The sequence below is a fragment of the Callospermophilus lateralis genome, chromosome 2, assembly GCF_048772815.1.
Source record: "Callospermophilus lateralis isolate mCalLat2 chromosome 2, mCalLat2.hap1, whole genome shotgun sequence".
Lineage (NCBI taxonomy): Eukaryota > Metazoa > Chordata > Mammalia > Rodentia > Sciuridae > Callospermophilus > Callospermophilus lateralis.
The window spans coordinates 195,753,868-195,773,228 of NC_135306.1; the positions used below are offsets into that span (position 1 = coordinate 195,753,868).

Consider the following 19,361-nt stretch of genomic DNA (forward strand, 5'->3'; position numbering starts at 1 on the left):
CAAAGAACTAACAAAAACATTTCCAAGGACTACATAGGTTTTCATAAAAGCACCTGGCATAATTTAGATGAAAGAATGTTATAATCTTTGTACAGAGTAAGATAAATATAAGAGGTACCATTATTCTCTTGATTTACATTAAAATGGACATATTTCCAGTAGAGAAAACTTATCTTAAAGAACTTTAGCATTCTTTCTTCTAAGATTACTGGAAGGAAGGAAGGAAGGCAGGAAGAAAGGAAGGAAGGAAGGAAGGAAGGAAGGAGTGGATGAATCAAGGAAGGGACTGAAGGAGGGAGGGAGGAACAGAGAGAGAGAGAGAAGATGGAGTGAGCCAGGAGATTAACTAGTACTGTGGAAAGATTGTGATGACCTCCAATTTCACTTTGTTTTTACATATACAGGAATTTCCAGATCTTAACAATGGCAGTTGAGAACTTCACTCTGTTTACTGAGTTCATCTTCTTGGGACTATCTGGCAGACAGGATGTGCAAAAGGGGCTCTTTGTGTTCTTCTTCCTTGTTTATGGCATAACCTTGATTGCCAATCTAGGGATGATCTTGCTGATCAAGGTAGACCCCAGACTTCACATGCCCATGTATTACTTCCTGAGCAATCTGTCTTTCTGTGACATCTGCTATTCTTCCACTGTCTCTCCAAAGATGCTGGCTGATTACTTATCTGAGCAAAAGGGAATTCCATATGATTTATGTGCCATCCAAATGTATTTTTTTGGTGCCTTTGCAGATGTAGAATGTCTCATGTTGGCTGTCATGGCCTATGATCGTTATGTTGCCATCTGCAATCCACTTCTTTATACAATCGCAATGTCCAGGAGGATCTGTACCCAGCTAGTGGCAGTTGCCTACCTCGTGGGCTTGGTAGACTCAGCAATCCACACTTGCTTGACATTTCGATTGTCCTTCTGCAATTCAAATGTCATCAATCACTTTTTCTGTGACATCCCACCCTTGCTAGCCCTCTCTTGCTCAGATACATCCATCAATGAGATAGTGATGTTCACCTTCATTGGCTGTGTTGTAGGACTCAGCATTGTCACTGTCCTCCTCTCCTACAGCTACATCATCACCACTATCTTTAGGATGAACTCAGCTGAGGGCAGACGCAAAGCCTTCTCCACATGTGCCTCTCACCTTACAGCTGTGGCCATATTTCATAGCACACTCCTGTTCATGTATTTTCGACCCAGCTCAAGTTACTCAATGGACACAGATAAAATGGCCTCGGTTTTCTACACAGTTGTTATCCCCATGTTGAACCCGCTAATCTACAGCTTAAGAAATAAGGATGTAAAGGGTGCTCTGAGCAAAGCTATCAGCACTAACTTGTGTTCTGGGTGAAATCATGTTTCACACTCAGAAAACATCAACAGATTTTGAGACTAAAACATAAATGCATAGGTTCTTACCGATATAACTTTTGAAATGTTTTCCGATAGTTTCTATTGTGACGAAATTGAGATTAAGTCACTGTAATTATTGGTCTTCCTCTTTTAAGTGAAGAGCAAAAGAACATCACTGAGGTGTTTTGCAGAAAGGGTCCTTTAGGTCTCCCACCTTGTTGATGTTTGAGCCAGAAGGATGCCTTGTTAATTCAACACATCCTCCTTAAGCTTTGAACTTCAAATATGTGTTTAGTGGACACAGTTGACACATTGGAGGAAAATTGAGTAAAACCCAGTCTTTGTTGTTTCCTTCCTCAGCATTAATGTCTTTCTATAAATTTCCATGATAATACTTAGAATAACTAAATAGTAAATAAATACTTAAGAATGAAAAAGAGGTAGCACAATAGACACAGTTTATTAAGACAATGTTCTTGTGTGGTTCCTTTCCCATTATGTTTGGCTCTGTTGTTTGGGGTGTTTGGCTTCAGAGAGCCATTTGAAAACAGTTACTGAATAAACCAAGCAGTGTCTCCTGCAAAACAAATGCAAAAAGGAGTATTGGTAAATTTAAAGGTTCTCCCTTCCTCACTTTTTATGAACTATATTGCTTTAGAGGAAATCTCTCCACACCTCTTGCCTTCTGCTTAAACTGAAGGAAATTATCAGCAAAAGAGGGCATTTAATGTACAGAACTTCTTAGCTCATATCCACACTTCTTCAGTCTGCCTCAGTTAGCAGTAATAACCCCTGTACCATAAACTCCAGCCTTTCCTTTCCCCTTGCAGTCTGGGCGTAGGAATGGACTTCCCTCTTTGCCCTCAGACTAGAGGACAGATGTGGTGCTGCACAGCTGGAAGCCAGAGATTTAAGACCAGGACCTTCTCCAAAGGCATCTAGAAAGCGGGCCTCCTTCTCTCTCAGTGGGTTCATAGAATTTTATAATATATTATTGTTAGTTAAAATTGGAACAATGGTAATGACCAATTGGTACAGTTTAAGTTGTAAGGATGAAGAATTAAATATATGCTCTCTTGGGAAAAAAAAAAAAAAAAACATCAGCAACGTAACATTTACATTATTATTTCCTTTTAATGATTCATATTGGTTCTTTCTGTGTCTGAAAAATAAACTGAAAGTCTATTAGAAACAATGTTAATAATGGTCATTTAAGAATGATTGAATATCAGAAAATACTATGAATATTCTAATAGTTAAATTAATTGGTAGCAAATGTTGTTCTCAATGTTATCACTCATTGTTTAATCTGGTGATGGAAAATATCACAGAATTTCAAGCTTTCAAGAGTATTTGTCTTATTTCAGGTTGTTGATATAAAAGGAAGATTGAGTTTATGCAAGTTTTTCATTCAAATTCTCTTCCCTACTTCTATACATCATTTTGCTTATAAAATGTGCTAAAACTATTACTTTAAAATTTATAGGAAAGAACCAATTTATAAAAATATGTAATTTTCTCAGGGTGTATGTCTAGTATTACTGGCTGAATAATTTAAAAGAAACAAAAAATTGTGTCCTATCTTTTAAATAAATGCTTGTCTCTATAATCTCAGATACCATACTTATTGTTCATGGAATATATTACTTATCAGGAGGTCTGAATCATTGCTCAGTTTCCCAACTCCAACTCGATGTAATTTGTTGAAAATATATTAAATATGTTGGCATGTATAAAAAGCAAACACATTGTGAATTCCTTTTGCTACAAGATTCTCCTATATTTTTGTCAGCTTTTCTTTTAAAGTCAGAGATATAATAGTCTTTATTTTTTGACTTTTTGTTTTATTTTAATTTTTTAAAATGATAAAAATACAAGAGAATTTAAGAATAAAATTTGGACCTTAAAGTAAGCCAGGTAATAGTTTCCGATCTTTGTGCTCTCATTACTTGGTGGTGATGTGTCTACGTTCAGGTCCTAGATTTTTCATCTGTTAAATAGGGGTTTAATATACACATTCTATGATTGTATCTGTATATTCATATTTATCTGTTACATACGTAAAGATAGTAGACATACATATGATATTGTTCTGGACAGTCTCTAAGAGTCTACTGAGTAGTGCTCAGGAACTGATCTTCTAGTGCTCCAAGAAAGGATGGTGTTGCTGATAGAACCACGTCATGAGATGTTCTCTAGGGTCTGCCTCCTGTGCTGGATAGAGGCTGTTGCTTTAGCTGGTCAGAATCGGGCTTCAGAGTCTATTTTCCAGAGTGTGTGCTGCTTTCTCCTTATCCCCCTCATAATCTATTTTTCTTGACTCTGCCTTTGCTCTTGGCTAAAGCTGAATAGAGGCTCCTCATGGCTACCTCTGCTGACCATCTGCTAAGCACATCTCTATCCTGCTCAGATCAGGGGCCTAAAACTGCACTAAGGAACTCAGTCCCAGACTCCACACTTCCAAGAAATTTAGATAATTAATCCCAGAGCAACTCATTCTATGTTATACCTGGTGGGGCTGATCCTAAAGGCTATTGCTGAAATGGCAGCTATGAAGAAACAATAACCACCTATTTTGACACATCCATGCACTTCAAAGTATATTTACTGCTAAAGACTCAGGTTGAAGTACTTAGTTCTCTTTAGTCTGAAAATGCCATAGTCTTACTGATCTTTATGGATAAATTATTTTTTAAAAAATGCATCCCACTGTAGTGAGTAAAACTGTGGTCATGTATTACAATCCACCGTATATTTTCCCTGTCAGAAAGTCTTCCTCTTAGCTTATCCACTTTCTAACTATTTAACCTCATCTTCAGATTTAACTTTTTTTTTTCTTGAATTCTCATCCACACTTTCTAAAAAGGTCATTTCCAGCAGTTAACTAAGCCATAAACCACCAGTTCCAGGCTTCAGTTCCCAGTCCTGACCTTAACAGTAGAGCATCCCTCAGAAATTTTTGCTTTGTACTTCATAGATGAAGAAATTTCAGACCCATTAGACTTTTGAGGAAACAGTCTAAGAACCAGACTTTATCATATTCTATATACAGAAATTTGCTAATTATTTACCTTTTTTTTAGACATCCTACTTGATAATAACTTGTAATGGGCATCCAAGCATATATGGTACCACTGTGGAGAATAAACCAAAAATACCGCAAAAAGAATAACTATTTTTTGCCAGTCAGATGTATATGGTAAGAACTGAAAACAATCAATAGTAAACCTGTATTTATTTCATAAAATTTACTCAGAATATGCACTGGGAAGACACTGTGATACAAATGCAAAAGATTAAAAGCAATGAATTAAAATTAATAAATAATTTTGTAGGAAAATAGAACACAGACATAAATAAGCGTAAGACACAAAATAATGAGAATAAAGTACTCAAAGAAGTACACCTATGATTCTTATGAGATTTACAGTACAAACTACCCTGTGATTGTAAAGGAGGATTCAGAATAAAATTTTGACAACAATATATAATGAGTCTTTTTAGAATGAGTGGAATTTGGATAGGTAAAGTACAATGAACACATATTTACATGAAAATCAAAATTAATTTGCAAATAATCTTTGTTACTGTCATTAATTTTCTTTCACAAAAGGAGCAATATTGTTATTTCAGTGACTTATTCATTTTTGACAGAAATTGTGAAAAAAGTTAAATAGTAAGAACAGAAAATGTGTAAGAATAAGAGACACAAAAGTTTAAGAAAAGGTAAATCTTCCCCTGAAATAAATATTAAAAATTTCTACTGCGAAATAACAGATAGTGATAATATAAATAAAATGAGAGTATAGTTCCACTGTTGAGCTCTGGTATTTTCTTTTGTGGAAGTTTCATTATCGACAGATTAGAGAAATATACTTATTAAATTGACATTTGCAACAGACAGAAAAAAATGTCAAAGAATAGGTATGTTTGAAAATTACAAGACTTATTCCTTTTATTAAAGGAGAGCAATCTTAATGATTATTCTATAGGAATTATTTGCATCTTTGTTCCTTAGATTTTATAATAAGGAGTTCAGCGTAGGGATAATCAACTTATAAAACGCAGATGTCATTTTGTCAATATCCAGAGAATGACCTGTCCTGGGCCACAAATAAATTAAAATCAGGGAGCCATGGTAGAGAGTGGCCAATATTAGGTGGGAAGCACAGAAGGAGAAGCCTTTTCTTCTGGCCTCTGCTGAATCTGTTCTAAGGATGGCTACCAAAATGCAGGAACAGGAGAGGAGAACTGTTAGAAAACAGCCTGTCTCTACCAAGCTAGCAAAGACCACAAGAATGATGTCAAACATGCCAGTGTCAGAATTGAATCCCCCACACACCAACAAAATGCTCTGAGCACAATCGTGCAACAGACTTCTTGGAGTTAATAATGGTATTAAGCAGTGGATTGCATATTGCTATGTACCTGTCATAAGCCATGGTGGCCAAGAAGAAGTATTGAACAGAAAAAATATACCTCTGCAGTATAGCTAGTGAAACAAAGGGTTTTCATATCAGAATCAAGTCAACAGTAATTCAAGGGCAATGATAGAAGAGTAACATGCACCAATAAAGAACAGTGTGCAGATGAAAAGGTACATTGGGATAGGCAAGTGGGAACTGGTGGTGATTAGTAAAATCATCCCAAGATTCCCCATCAGGGTACAGAGTAGATGGAAAAGAACACCGCAAAAAGAAGACTCAGAAGTTCTGGATTGTTGGGGTTCGAGTGTGCAGAGTTTAGCTCCCTCAGGCCTGACAGTGTGCAAGAGCTGTGGCTGTGATTTAGGTCAGCTGAGGCAAACCTCAGTTAGGAGGAGGAAACGTTCTCTTCCCCTTATCGCAAGTCACAAGCTCTGCATGGTTTGGCCAAGAGAAAGAAGCTTTCTGCATACTTGTCCTGGGAACAGTACATTCTGAAGAGATAAATGCCTGCTCAGGGGAGTAGACAATGTCTATAAAGAACTTTAGGAGGGTACTTATCAAATGAACAGGAACAATCTGAATTTAGCTCTGTGTACCCGCTGAGGCATGATATTTGGGCAATGTGGGCAAAGTGTTGTTGAAGAATTGCTTGCTTTGTTAGAAGAAGAATATAAAAGGAACTTGCAAATAAACCTCAGCATGCAGTTGCAATTGCTGCCTTCGCTCTGCATCCCCTGTGTCCCGGTTATTTCGTGACTCTTACCCAGGGACCCGAACGCACTAGACGTTCACACTGGATGGTCACTGAATCCCAGGAAAAGGATTTCCATCTTCAATATGTCACCTTCCCACCTCATTATCTAGGGTGCTCCTAGATGGAATGAAGACAGAGCAAAGATGAAAGTGTTAATAATACCCTGGAAACTTTGGGTAAGACTTTTAATCTTATAACTACAGAATCAAATAACCTGCAACTAGACATAATTTGACTTCTTCCTTTCCTATCTGTATTCCTTTTATTTCTTTATCTTGAGTAAATTTTCTAAAATTTCAACTTCTATATTGATTAGGAATGTGAGAGTGGCTATTCTTAACTTGTTCCCAATTTTAGAGAAAATAGTTTACATTTTTCCCCATTTAATATGATGTTGACTTTGTGTTTGTTATGCATAGCCTTAATTGTATTCAGGCAAGTTTCTTCTATCCCTACTTTCTTCAAGGTTTTTATCATAAATAGTGGATATATTTTTGAGATTATCCTGTTTTTTTTTTTCTTTTTCTTTCTTTTTTGTCCTTGTTTCTATTTGTGTGGAGTATGGCATTTATTGATTTGCTTACATTAAGCCAGCATTGCATTGCACCCCTGGGCTGCAGTCAACTTGATTATGGTGTATGATTTTTTTAATGTTGGTTTAGTAAGCTTTTTCTCTGCTGTAACCAAAAGACCTGACAAGAACAATTTTAGAGGAGTAGAATTTTCTTTAATACAGTTTCAGAGGTCTCAATCCACAGATGGCTAATGGCTGCTCTGCATGGTAGGGGAAAGCAGTCAGGACCTGACCACAAGAAAGCAGAGAAAGACTAAGCTCTGCTCACCAGAGACAAAGTATATACCCTAAAGGCATGCTCCCAAAGACCTGCCTGTTCCAGATACACCTTGCCTGCCTACAGTTACCACCCAGTTAATTACTATTAGTTGATTAATGGACTAATGAATGAAATTAAGGCTCTTATAACCCAATTTCCCACCTCTAATCTTTTCTTGCATTTTTGTCTCATACAAGTTAGGTCAGACACCCACATCTAAACTATAACAAATGTGTTGGGGAAGCCTCTTTCTCTTTTCTAATATTTTATTGAGGATTTTTGCATCTTTATTCACCAAATATGTTCGTTTATAGTTTTCTTAAAGTGTTCTTATTCAGTTTTTTAATCAGGGTGATACAGGCTTCCTAAAATGTGGTTGGAAGCATTCCTTTTCTCTCAATTTCATGGACTAATTTAAGGAGACTTGAAATTAATTTTTTAATCAACTAGTAAAATTCAGCTAATAAATCCATCATTTTTTATTGGTCTCTTTAAGTTTTCTATATCCTCTTTGTTCTCTTTGGTGAGTTTTGGTGAATCATACGTGTCTAGAAATTTATCCATTTCTTACATATTTTTCAATTTATTGGAACATAATATCTCAAAATAGTACCTAAAGTCCTTCTGATTCTAGTTGTATCTGTTGTAATTTTCCCATTTTTGTCTCTTATTAAGTATAGCCCTCAAGGAAATACAAATCAAAACTACACTGAGATCCATCTCACCTCAATTAGACTGACAATCTTCAAGCATGCAAATAACAATAAACTCTGGTGAGGATGCAGGGGAAAGGAACTCTTTTGTAGGTGGGAATGTAAATTAGTACAGCCACTATGGAAGTCAGGATAGATGAGCTTCATAAAGCTAGTAATAGAACTTTCATGTGACATAGACAAAAAAAATTAAATCAGCATAATTTAGAAATCTATGCTTACCTATGTTTATAGCAACACAATAAACAATAGCTAAGTTATTTTATCAATCTAGGTGATTATCCACAGATGAATGGATAAATAAATTGTTCTATATTCACACTGGGGTTTGATTCATTCACAAATAAGAATGGCATTATGTCATTTGTAGAAAACAGGGTGGTAATTGAAATCATAATTCTGTGAGAAACAAGTCAGAGAGAAAGCATTGTATGTTTTCCTTAAAGCTAGATGAAAAAGATAGGGAAATCAAGGGACTCCATGAAAGTAGAAAGATGACCACTGGGGTAGAGGCAGGGGTTCCAAGGAGAAAGTGCAGAGAGTGGGGATTTTTGGAGATTGAAATTGATCAAATTGTGGATTCATGTATTGCAGTATGCCACAACAAAAACCAGTCTGTGTAATAGAGATGCCCAAGAAAAATAAATTAATAAACTGTACTGACTAAAGCAAAAAAAAAAAAAAAAAAAAAAAAAAAACAAAAACAAAAAAAAAAAAACCACCCAAAAAACAAAAAACCTCAAAATAAATAAAATACTCATTCTAAATCCAGTTGAATAGACTGACTGATAGCAAATAGGCATGTCTAGCATTAGTGTAGTTCAATGCATGAGTTTTGAGTTTTTTAAAAAAAATTAATTGAAAATTAATCACCTCTGTCCTTAAAGCAGCGTTTCTCACATTAAATAACACCACCATCAAAACTCTCACAAACTGAACCTGAGCTTTACCTTCCATTTCCTAAAGTCTTTCATCTGTCATCAGTGTCAAGTGATAGTGACTAATCACCTTGTAAAAGCTGCATAAATCATACAAACTTGTCAGGACAGGTTGGGGTTCTGCTTATATTAGAACCAGCAAATTTCACAGTTCTTCTGTGACAGAATTATGATTCTTTGCCTCACAAATGTAAAGGATAAACTTTAATCAATGTATATACTCTTTGTTAGCTTAAAAATCACTATTCACTATGTAAGTTTATCCTATTTTTAAGACTTCATAACTGTTTGATTTTTTTCTTTAAGTTTATTCTCATTAGTTATATGTGATGATAGAATGCATTTTGACACATCATACGTATATGGAGTATAACTTCTCATTCTTCTGGTTGTACATGGTGTAGAATCATTCAGATGCTAAATTCCTTACTTACTGGTCCTTAAATCTATCTGTCAGTAGTTAGGAAACCTTGGGTAGGTCAAATGCTCAGAGAGTTTCATTTTCATAATCTTCCTGAATCATTTCAAGTATTAAATGAGTTTTCTCCCAGAACCTCAATGTTAGAATATAACATGCCTGAGTATTACTGTGGCATTCTTCATCTTAAAAGAAAAATTTTAAAAGGGTTGTATTAAAAAGTAGCAAATGTTCCAAATCTTAATTATAAAAATATTTTAGTTTGGCCTTAATAAAACAAAAAACCATAAAGTGACTTCTGACAATTCTTTAATATCTTTTATTAAATATTACTGCTCTAAATTTGAAACTCTATATTTTTACATTTTTACATTCATTAAGACTATTAATGGAAACTAAATGTCTCTGAAAATCACATCCATGTTCCCTCCTAATGCAAATTTAGAAAAACATTTCAGATTAATTTTTAAAATAAATTTTATTATGTATATTTAATATATATATGTATGATGTTACCAGAAACCTTTAGGTAGTAAAATGATTACTATAGAAAGTAGGTTCACATAGCTCTCATTTCATATCTTTTCTAATTCTTATAGGCTTTCATAACTTGCCTTTGGAATTCATTTACCATCTTTTAGTGCTGTAAATTTTCTTATGAATTTTTTAGATCAATTGTTTTTGGTAAGGAAACTAAACAACAAGTATTTGAATAGTTTTCAGATAAATCAAAATGAATGATTTAACCAAATAATTGAGTGTAGTACAGGCTACCAGATTTCTAAAAGATTCCATTAAAAGGATGAAATGAGATGATTGGATGAATATAAAGATATTAATCAGTCCCATTCACTAGTCTTTCCTTTCAGTTTTCTTTCTGCCATATATCCTTGTTTAAAATATGAGTACAATAAGACAAGGAAAAAGTCAATCACCACCCAAAATTTCCTTGCACCACTTTTTTCATCTGTTCTTTTCATATCACCTCAGGAAACCACATGCATTTTATAAGCATTTTGCATTCATACATACTTTGTTAGTATAGATTAGATTTTATTCTGATATAATTTTTATAAGTGGAATTATACATTATATATTCTCTCAAGTGTGTTTTTCCCCCAAATATCACAATTATTTTGAGATTTATCCAAATATTGCATGTTTCTCTAATTTATCCTTTTTATTTATGTCTATATTTCTTGTACAGGAATATGCTACAATTTGTGTAACCACTCACATTGATATATTTGAGTTATTGCCAATGTTTTTGTTATTAGAAACAAAACAGCTATAAACACCCATTAAGAAAACATTGTATGAAGATGGGGCTTGACTTATACGTAACTATAAGGAATACACAGGAATGAAATAGTTGTATTGCAGTTCAAGTCTGTGTAACTTTCATAGAAATTGCCCACATGTATTCCAAAATGCAACATTATACCTTTCCACCGGAAGTTCATGAAAGTTCATATTTCACAATATCTTTATTAATGGTACATATGATTCTTTAAAATTTTAGCTCATGTATTATTGCAGTTATGTCATGGTATCTTATTTTGGCTTTAATTATCACTTCCCCAATAACTACAGCTGCTGTTCATATTCTCATACATTAATTTTTCATCCAGAGATTTTCTTTGGGGAAGTTTCTATTGAAACCTTTTATCAGTTTTTTATACTGTTGGTTATTATTTTCTTATTATTCCTGTGAGTCCTTCATATTCTGACTACAAGTCCTTTGTCAGATCTAATTTTGTCAAATGCTTTCTTCAGACTGTGAGAAAACAGACACATGCATATCTACATAAACCCATGCATATATACCAGAGTATGTGTACAGATATAGTGTCTAATATTAAAAACAAGTGCTTTCTGAAAAAATACATATTTAATTATATTCTCTCCACATTGCTCTAGTTAACTTTTGCTATATAAAGTACTAGAACATAGGGCTCAAAATAACCACTGTCATTATTCTGCTGCTCTTCCCAATGACTGAGGTCACACTGTGATATTCAGGAACCAGCTGGGCTAGGTGAAAGAGTATCACAAAGTGACATAAGCATGTGAATATCTCTAGAAAGACAGGCTCATCTGATCCTCTTGCACTCCCCCATGTAGTCTCAGATTGATTCACATTGATAGTTTAGCTTATTAGGTAACAGCTTGTGACTACCTCTATAATTTCTTAAAGACTGGAAATAGTACAACCTAGAATGATTTCTATGTTTTGTTGCTCAGAGGAATTAATGACAACAAAATTTTGAAGGGAGGCTAAATGGACACTGTGTTTCTAAGAAGATGCATCTATCTTTAATCTGTGAAATCTATCATTGCAGAAATTCTTAAATTCTTCACTTCCTAGCTTAACATTTAACTTAACAATTAAAATAAATAGTAACTATGTGTGTGATCTCCTTTTATTTTTTCTGTGCATAAACATAACAAATACTTGAACAGCACCTATATAGAAGAAAGACAGAAATTTCAATCAGACCAATATAGAAGCAGGAATTGGCTCCGGGTCCTTTAGAGGTAGCCCAATCAAATCAAACACTGCAGTAGTACACCAAGGTTCAAGAAATATGAAGACTCTCTTGCTATGTGATATTTGGAGTGTGTAGAATTCAGTCTTCCAGTATTAAGCAAGTTAGCAAAGAATTAGTATGAATAGTAGGAAGTGAAATCACTTTTACAAAACATTTGTAACTGTTTTTTAGGAAGATTGTTATTTATGTACAATATTTGAGTGAATCATTCTAACACATATAAGCTATATGTATAAAAATCCTTCAGATACATTATACTTTTAACTTTTGATCAATGCTCTCTAAAATAGCCAAAAATATTTAGTAAGCAATTAACTCTATTAAATCTTTTAGTACTGATTATAGAGAATACAAAAAAATGTTGGTTTTTTTATCCCTAAAGTCTTAAATTTATTAGAGAAATCCTTATATGGATGAATTCCACATAATTCAAAAAGCAGTATATTGACTGTATAGCATGCAACATAATTGTAAAATCTAAGATATGTGGATGGATGACACATGGTTGGAGTGGGGATGTGACAATTCTGGGTGAAGAATATAGCCCTTATTATATGAGTAGTCACACTACTATTATTACAACAGATACAAATAGAAACAACCCAGATATCCATCCAGTATAAATGAATAATCAAAGGGTCTCTTATTCATAAAATGAAATGCTTTGCAGTCATAAAAGAGAACAAGATTCAGAAACATGCTGCAACATGGATATATTAAGACAAAGGGATGCTAAATGAGGGGAGACTGATACAAAAGGACATATTAGATGACATTTATGCTTAGGGTAAGTGAACACATAGAACCATAAATTAAAGTTTCTAAGGAATAGGGATAGAATAGAAGGCAAGTGACCCCCCATAGATTTTTTAACATTATTTTTTTTAATTTGTTTTAATTTGTTACAAGTGACAGTATAATGATCTTGACATATAATACATTTGAATCAGATGGGATATAATTTCTCATTTTTCTGAGTGTACAGGTTGCAAAATCACATTGGTCATGTAGTGACATATATACACACAACATCGATAATGTCTATTTTATTCTGCTGTCCTTCCATTCCCCCTCCCTTTTCCGTCCCCTCCCATCACTTCTCTGTACACAATCTAATGTGGCACATTTCTTTTTTTTTCCCCTCACATTATCATACATATATTCTGTATAACGATGAGGGTCTCCTTCCATCTTCCATGCAAGTTCTAGTAAAGTTACTTATCCATTAAGTCATTACTTATTCATTACTTATCCATTAAGACTATGGACAATATTTTAAAAAGCAGAAAAAATTTTAAAAAAGAAAGGTGTTGGAAATGACTAATTGAGGGGTTGATTTCCTTCACATTCTGCTTTAATTAGATAAGGATGATATAGATCATATTTTATAGTAAAAGTTATGTATGTATTTTATGTACATTGCACCATAAAATTTACTCGTAGTTTTCATTCTGTCATAGATCAGTTTGTTGATGATAGCCAATAATAAAAACTCTATCTTTCATAAAGATGTTGATGTATTCAGAGGGGAAAATAAAAAACCATAAATATAATTAAGTCATAATTTTGCATAACAACAAAGCCTGAGGGAATCGCTTCAGAGAGTTAAATCCCCAAAGTTACCTGGTATAGTTCCATGCTACCTGCTTAAGGTTCAGTTAACAAAGAATGTCAGGTAAATTTGTGTCAGGTAAGTTCCTGCGTTTCCAAACTCAAAGACTTGAGGTTTAAAGAAATTACATTTTAAAAAGACATCTGTAAATGAATCATTTTATGCCATTACTCTGTTCCATAAATTCTGGTTTTATGATTAAAAATGATAATTTCTTCTCAAAACTGGAAGACATAAGTAAATTTCCTTACCACTGAATTTCCTGTTTACTAATTCCATTTTAATATAGATTCACCAACAAATCATCACTTTTTTTATACCATATAGGTATTTGCATCAAATTAAGTGGTTTTGTTGTTATTTTTTTTTGTTTTCTTATTTAATAGATATTTGAAGCACTGAATTACAAATAATTATATATGCAAAATCAAGTCAGGATGAATCATATACTGTTGTTACTTAGGCCAAAAGCAGAAAAACTAAATCCCATTTATATCTATCTCTCACTATTTCTCATATTCCAATTAGGAATAATACACACATGCAATCACTTTAGAAGTACATAAATCCACTTATGGTTAAGTAAAACATGCCTATTAAAATATCCTTATTCTTTTTCTTTTCTTTTTCTTTTTTTTTTTACTATAAGCTTCCATTTACAATCTAGTTGAAATGTAAATATATGTATTAAATGAAGGTGGTTTTACTGCCTTTTTAGCATTTTTCTTTGCATGGTCCGTAGGCTTATCCTTTAATTCCAGACTATCTTTAAAAAGAGGCAACAATCATTGTGGTAAAATCATACAACATTTATAAAAAATACAGAAATCAATGAATATTTATTTTATATTTCACAAATACTAAAAGCCATATGTAATAACAGTAGAATAACAATTTTTATTTTTAGTAGTCAGTGATATGCTTAATATTTCTAGAACTACTACAATGATCTTTTCAACCAATCATGATTTTTGAAAACCAATGTAATTGAAGTTACCCCTTTGGTCTATGTGAATGTTGTCAATTCTCTAACTGTAATAGTTACTCTAATGTTTCTTCCATATTATTTTTCAGATGAACACAGATTTCAGTAGAATAAAAATATTCTCCTTAACATAAAAAGAAAAGATCCAGAGAAAATAATGAAGTTGTAGAAAGTCACATATTTCTTGAATGACATTCATATTTGAATCAAAATTTTCCATCAGCTTTCTCAGATTTATCATGAATATTGTCAAGCAGATGCAATTGTTCTACAAAGAGGGACACACGAATGGGTGTTTTTCTGAGACTAAAAAAGAAAATCTCAGAAACAAGTGCTGTTCTTCCACGTAAGTACAGTCTGAATGTAAAGAATGAAACATGAATGTATCTTTTTTGTTAATGATTTCTCCAAAAGTTTAGGTAAGAATAAGGAATAATGGACAGAGGAAATTGTTCCACACAGACTGAATTTATTTTTATGGGAATTACTAATAACCCTAAGATGAAAAGCACTCTATTTGCTATGTTTCTCCTGGTTTATCTCATTAATCTTCTGGCAAATCTTGGAATGATCTTCTTAATTAGAGTGGATCCCCAGCTTCACACACCCATGTACTTTTTCCTCAGCCACCTCTCTTTCTGTGACCTCTGCTATTCCACAGCAATTGGACCCAAGATGCTGGTTGACATATTTGCTAAGAACAAATCAATTTCCTTCATTGGCTGTGCTCTCCAGTTCTTGATCTTCTGTATCTTTGCTGATTCCGAGTGTCTGCTGCTGGCAGTGATGGCCTTTGATAGGTACAAGGCCATCAGCAACCCCTTGCTGTACACAGTCAACATGTCCAGTAGGGTTTGCTACCTGCTCATGATTGGGGTTTACCTTGTAGGGCTGGGAGATGCTTTGATACACACAACGTTAACATTCCGCTTATGTTTCTGTGGGTCTAATGAGATTAATCATTTCTTCTGTGACGTCCCTCCTCTCCTGTTACTGTCTTGCTCTGACACACAGGTCAATGAGTTAGCAATATTCACACTTTTTGGTTTCATTGAACTGAGCACCTTTTCTGGAGTCCTGGTCTCTTATGGCTACATCATCTCATCAGTCTTAAAGATCCGCTCTGCTGAGGGGAGGCTCAAAGCTTTCTCCACCTGTGCTTCCCACTTGACTGCAGTTGCAGTTTTCCAGGGCACCATGCTCTTCATGTATTTTCGGCCCAGTTCTTCCTACTCTTTAGATCAAGACAAAATGACCTCACTGTTCTACACCATTGTGATTCCCATGTTGAACCCCCTGATTTATAGCCTTCGGAACAAGGATGTGAAAGAGGCCCTGGAAAAACTCAAAAATAAAAGGTGGACTTAAATAATTGTAATATGTGGACATTGTCTGCATATTTATAGTTAAATTTATTTTAAAATATTGCATGATGCACAGAAGGAAAATTGTTTCGCATAGTTTATTAAATAAGTATTAGTGCTAACTTTAGTTATAAAAAATATTTCAGCTGTACAAACATTCTGCTTCCCTGTTTACCTGAAATTAACATGTTATCTCTATTAAAAAAATCCTCAATTTTTTAATTTTATCAAAGTTTTATTTGCTCATTCTCCTATTTGTGCTTTATTTCAATTATATTACAATACAATAAACTCTTGTTAACTGCCTTTGATATATTTTTGTGCCTATGTTTTATTGTGAATTTATTAGTTTATATAAGAATGTACATTGTATTCTAGGTAAATCAGTCAATTCATTAATTATGACAATAGGCTTCAAAAAACTCTGAAATAAAAAAGATGATGAGTTACATTTCAAAGCAAAATGCCTAAATATAATGTGCAGGAAAAAATCTTCCTTGGGCAGCAAAGAACAGTTTCACATTTAAAATCTTTCAGAGATATTGATTCTAGGCAGAGATGTGGGAAACTAGAGAAGTCTTCAGATGGACAAATCCATGACATTTAAAAAGCAAAGAATACAATAAAGAATTAAAATGAACTTGTTAAGGAGTAATCTGTGATGAAATTATCAAGTTCATCTCCTCAGTAACTTCTTCCAGGAAGATTTCTCTTCCTTCTTCCCCATTCTCAGTCCTGGTCAAGTCATCATCTGTCCTCCACAAACATTTGGAGGGATCCTGCCTAGGTTTGCAAATGGATCCTAATGGTCTCTGAAGGTTCTTTGGCTCTCTAATTTTGTAAGTTTTCAAAAATTCTTTAAAGAATTGTATAATCAATCCTTTTTCTTAAGTCAATATCTCCAATATGAGATTGTGAGCATATTTGCTTAAGGACTGAGCATTTTATCCTATTTAAAATACTTGCCTGAAATCTGGGACACAAAATGGGTAAAGTAAACAAATTCTAAAATAAAAATGCCAAATAGCAAAGTAGTTCTGAGTACATAATAGATGCTGTTAAAGAAAAAAAAAACACAATCAGTGGCATGGTATATATATATTGAGAGAGAGAGAGAGAGAGAGAGAGAGAGAGAGAGAGAGAGAGACAACACATACACACACACCACATCCCAAATATTTTTAAAGAAAGTACATAAAATTGTTGTGTATACAAATCCAAAATATTCACAGTGACATGGATATCAACTTAATAGCAAGTAAATGGCCTATATCTGTGTATATCCTTGATACTTGCCTTTATCAATATTCTGTACATTGGTTTTCTCATGACTCAAGTACTGATTTAACTTCTTGTGAATGGCCACATTTTAAGGGCCCTGGAAAACACAAGGCATTGCTTAATTATCCTTTTCAATTTTGGAAGCAAAAGCCACTGCATCTCTCAGGTTTTCCAGGTGCCTCAGGGATATGTCTCTTTGTGAAAATACTATAGGCTAAAATGAAGATCCAAAGACCTCTGCTTCCAAAGTTGCATGTGAAACACTTTGACAAGTTAGGAGAAGACATCCTGATGGAAAATACCTCTGCAGTATCTTTAACAAAAGGCTTCACATATTTCCACCTGTTCCATACTTTAACAATTAACCCCCTAATCTTTTTAATTTTTTTTTAATTGATTATGCATACTCTTTTGCAATGTTTACTTATAAGCACTGTCATTCTTTGTTTCCCTGATGTCATGCTACCTAAAGAATGCTATTCATAATCAAAGTCTTGGAAAGGTGATAAAATCATGACAGAGCACTTAGGAATGGCTTAATAGTTTAACTGTTTAATTTTTTTCTTCCTGGAACTGTGCAATGCCATTGCCCTCCACACTATTTTCTATTAGTAAAAATGTTAATGATTTCCAGCCAAGTTGATAGAAATAAAACAAATGGTCCGCCAGTGTGGAAACCCTTGCTATTTGCTCCCTTTTCTTTTCAGTCACTGTTGGGATCCTGCCTAGGTTTGCAAATGGATCCTAATGGTCTCTGAAGGTTCTTTGGCCCTCTAATTTTGTAAGTTTTCAAATATCGCTTTAAAATCAGCACATTTTAACTTCTGTGAGAAATTATAAAAAGTAATTTTTAAGATACATGTTTTATTGTGCTTCTTTCAGGAATCTAACATGAGAAATTTCTATGGATTCAGTGAAACAATGCCTACAAAACACTATAAGTTGACTTATTACTTATGGGTTTTAGACAACTCATTGCATCACAATCTGTGGTGATAATTAAATAATGTAAAATGCCTGACTAGGTTGAGAAGGCTAAAATTTTCTTTTGAAGGTGAAATCTATTTGTTCTTATAGGCTATTTCTTAGAATATATGTTTTAAAAAAACCCTTACACATGATAAATTATGTATGCATAATTTTACTTATAAGTAGATGTTTTATAATATGAAAATTAGATATAAGAAAAATGGCCATTAGTGGAAGAGATTAAATAAATTAATGTATGCAAATAGAAAGAAAAGCATCACATCTAATCACAATATTTATTTGTATGCAAGGTATGTTTATCTGACATTATTTTTGTTGAAGATGAGAAACTCCTTAGTATAGAAAACAAAACCTAGTTATCATAAGACCATGTGAAAACTGTCCATTTTTGCTCCCTTGTAAAATTATTTCTATTTTCATCTTTTATTTCTTTTTACCTAAAAAGTTTAGTACCAGGGACTAAACTAAGGGTCACTCTACCAAGATATGCATGTCCAACCCTATTTTGCATTTTATTTAGAGACAGGGTCTTGTTGAGTTACTTAGTGCCTTGCTGTTATTGAGGCTGGCTTTGAAATCATGATCCTCCTGTCTCAGCCTTCCAAGCCACTGGGTTTAGAGGCATGCGCCACCATGGCCACCATAATCTTTGAATGTGTTTGATAAAGAATATTTGTGTGTTCGTGTCCATGTAAATGTTTAAGGATTCACTGATTTTACATTTATGTCATTAAAACAAATAAACTGGCACATTGAGATATAGAATGTTGGTTGACTGCAGTCACTTTAGTGTTACATGACCTAATATTGGACATTAAACTAGATAAGAAAGTAAGAACAATTTTTTTATGCTTTTAAAACAGGTCTGCATTTATTTCCTAATTACCTTACTTCTTTAAAATATGAGATGCTAAACTTATTCCCAAGGGATAAAGTGCTCAGCACCCAGGGGTCAAACACAGAGATGTTTAAAATCCCAGGAAATCTGAAGACAATGACTAGCCTTGGGAAGGATTAGGTGCATCCAGATACCAGGTCTGTAGCTCTGAATCAGGTTCTGAATTTTTTTTTATTTTTTATTTTACTTTTGTTCTATCTTATATATTACTTTAGTTTTTTGTAACACTTTT

The 19,361-nt window shown here is 33.7% G+C and overlaps 2 protein-coding genes and 1 pseudogene across 2 annotated transcripts; 2 read left to right on the forward strand and 1 right to left on the reverse strand.

The window, feature by feature from the left end:
- Nucleotides 1–423: 423 nt before the first annotated feature.
- Nucleotides 424–1,362, forward strand: LOC143391744 (olfactory receptor-like protein OLF2). The gene has a single exon (XM_076844493.2). It carries the CDS (start codon nucleotides 424–426, stop codon nucleotides 1,360–1,362), a length of 939 nt encoding a protein of 312 aa, XP_076700608.2.
- A 3,960-nt stretch (nucleotides 1,363–5,322) lies between these two features.
- Nucleotides 5,323–6,648, reverse strand: LOC143390454 (olfactory receptor 5AP2-like; annotated as a pseudogene).
- Nucleotides 6,649–15,031: 8,383 nt separating this feature from the next.
- LOC143390455 (olfactory receptor 5W2-like) lies at nucleotides 15,032–15,964 on the forward strand. Its single transcript, XM_076842840.2, has one exon. It carries the CDS (start codon nucleotides 15,032–15,034, stop codon nucleotides 15,962–15,964), a length of 933 nt encoding a protein of 310 aa, XP_076698955.2.
- Nucleotides 15,965–19,361: the final 3,397 nt, after the last annotated feature.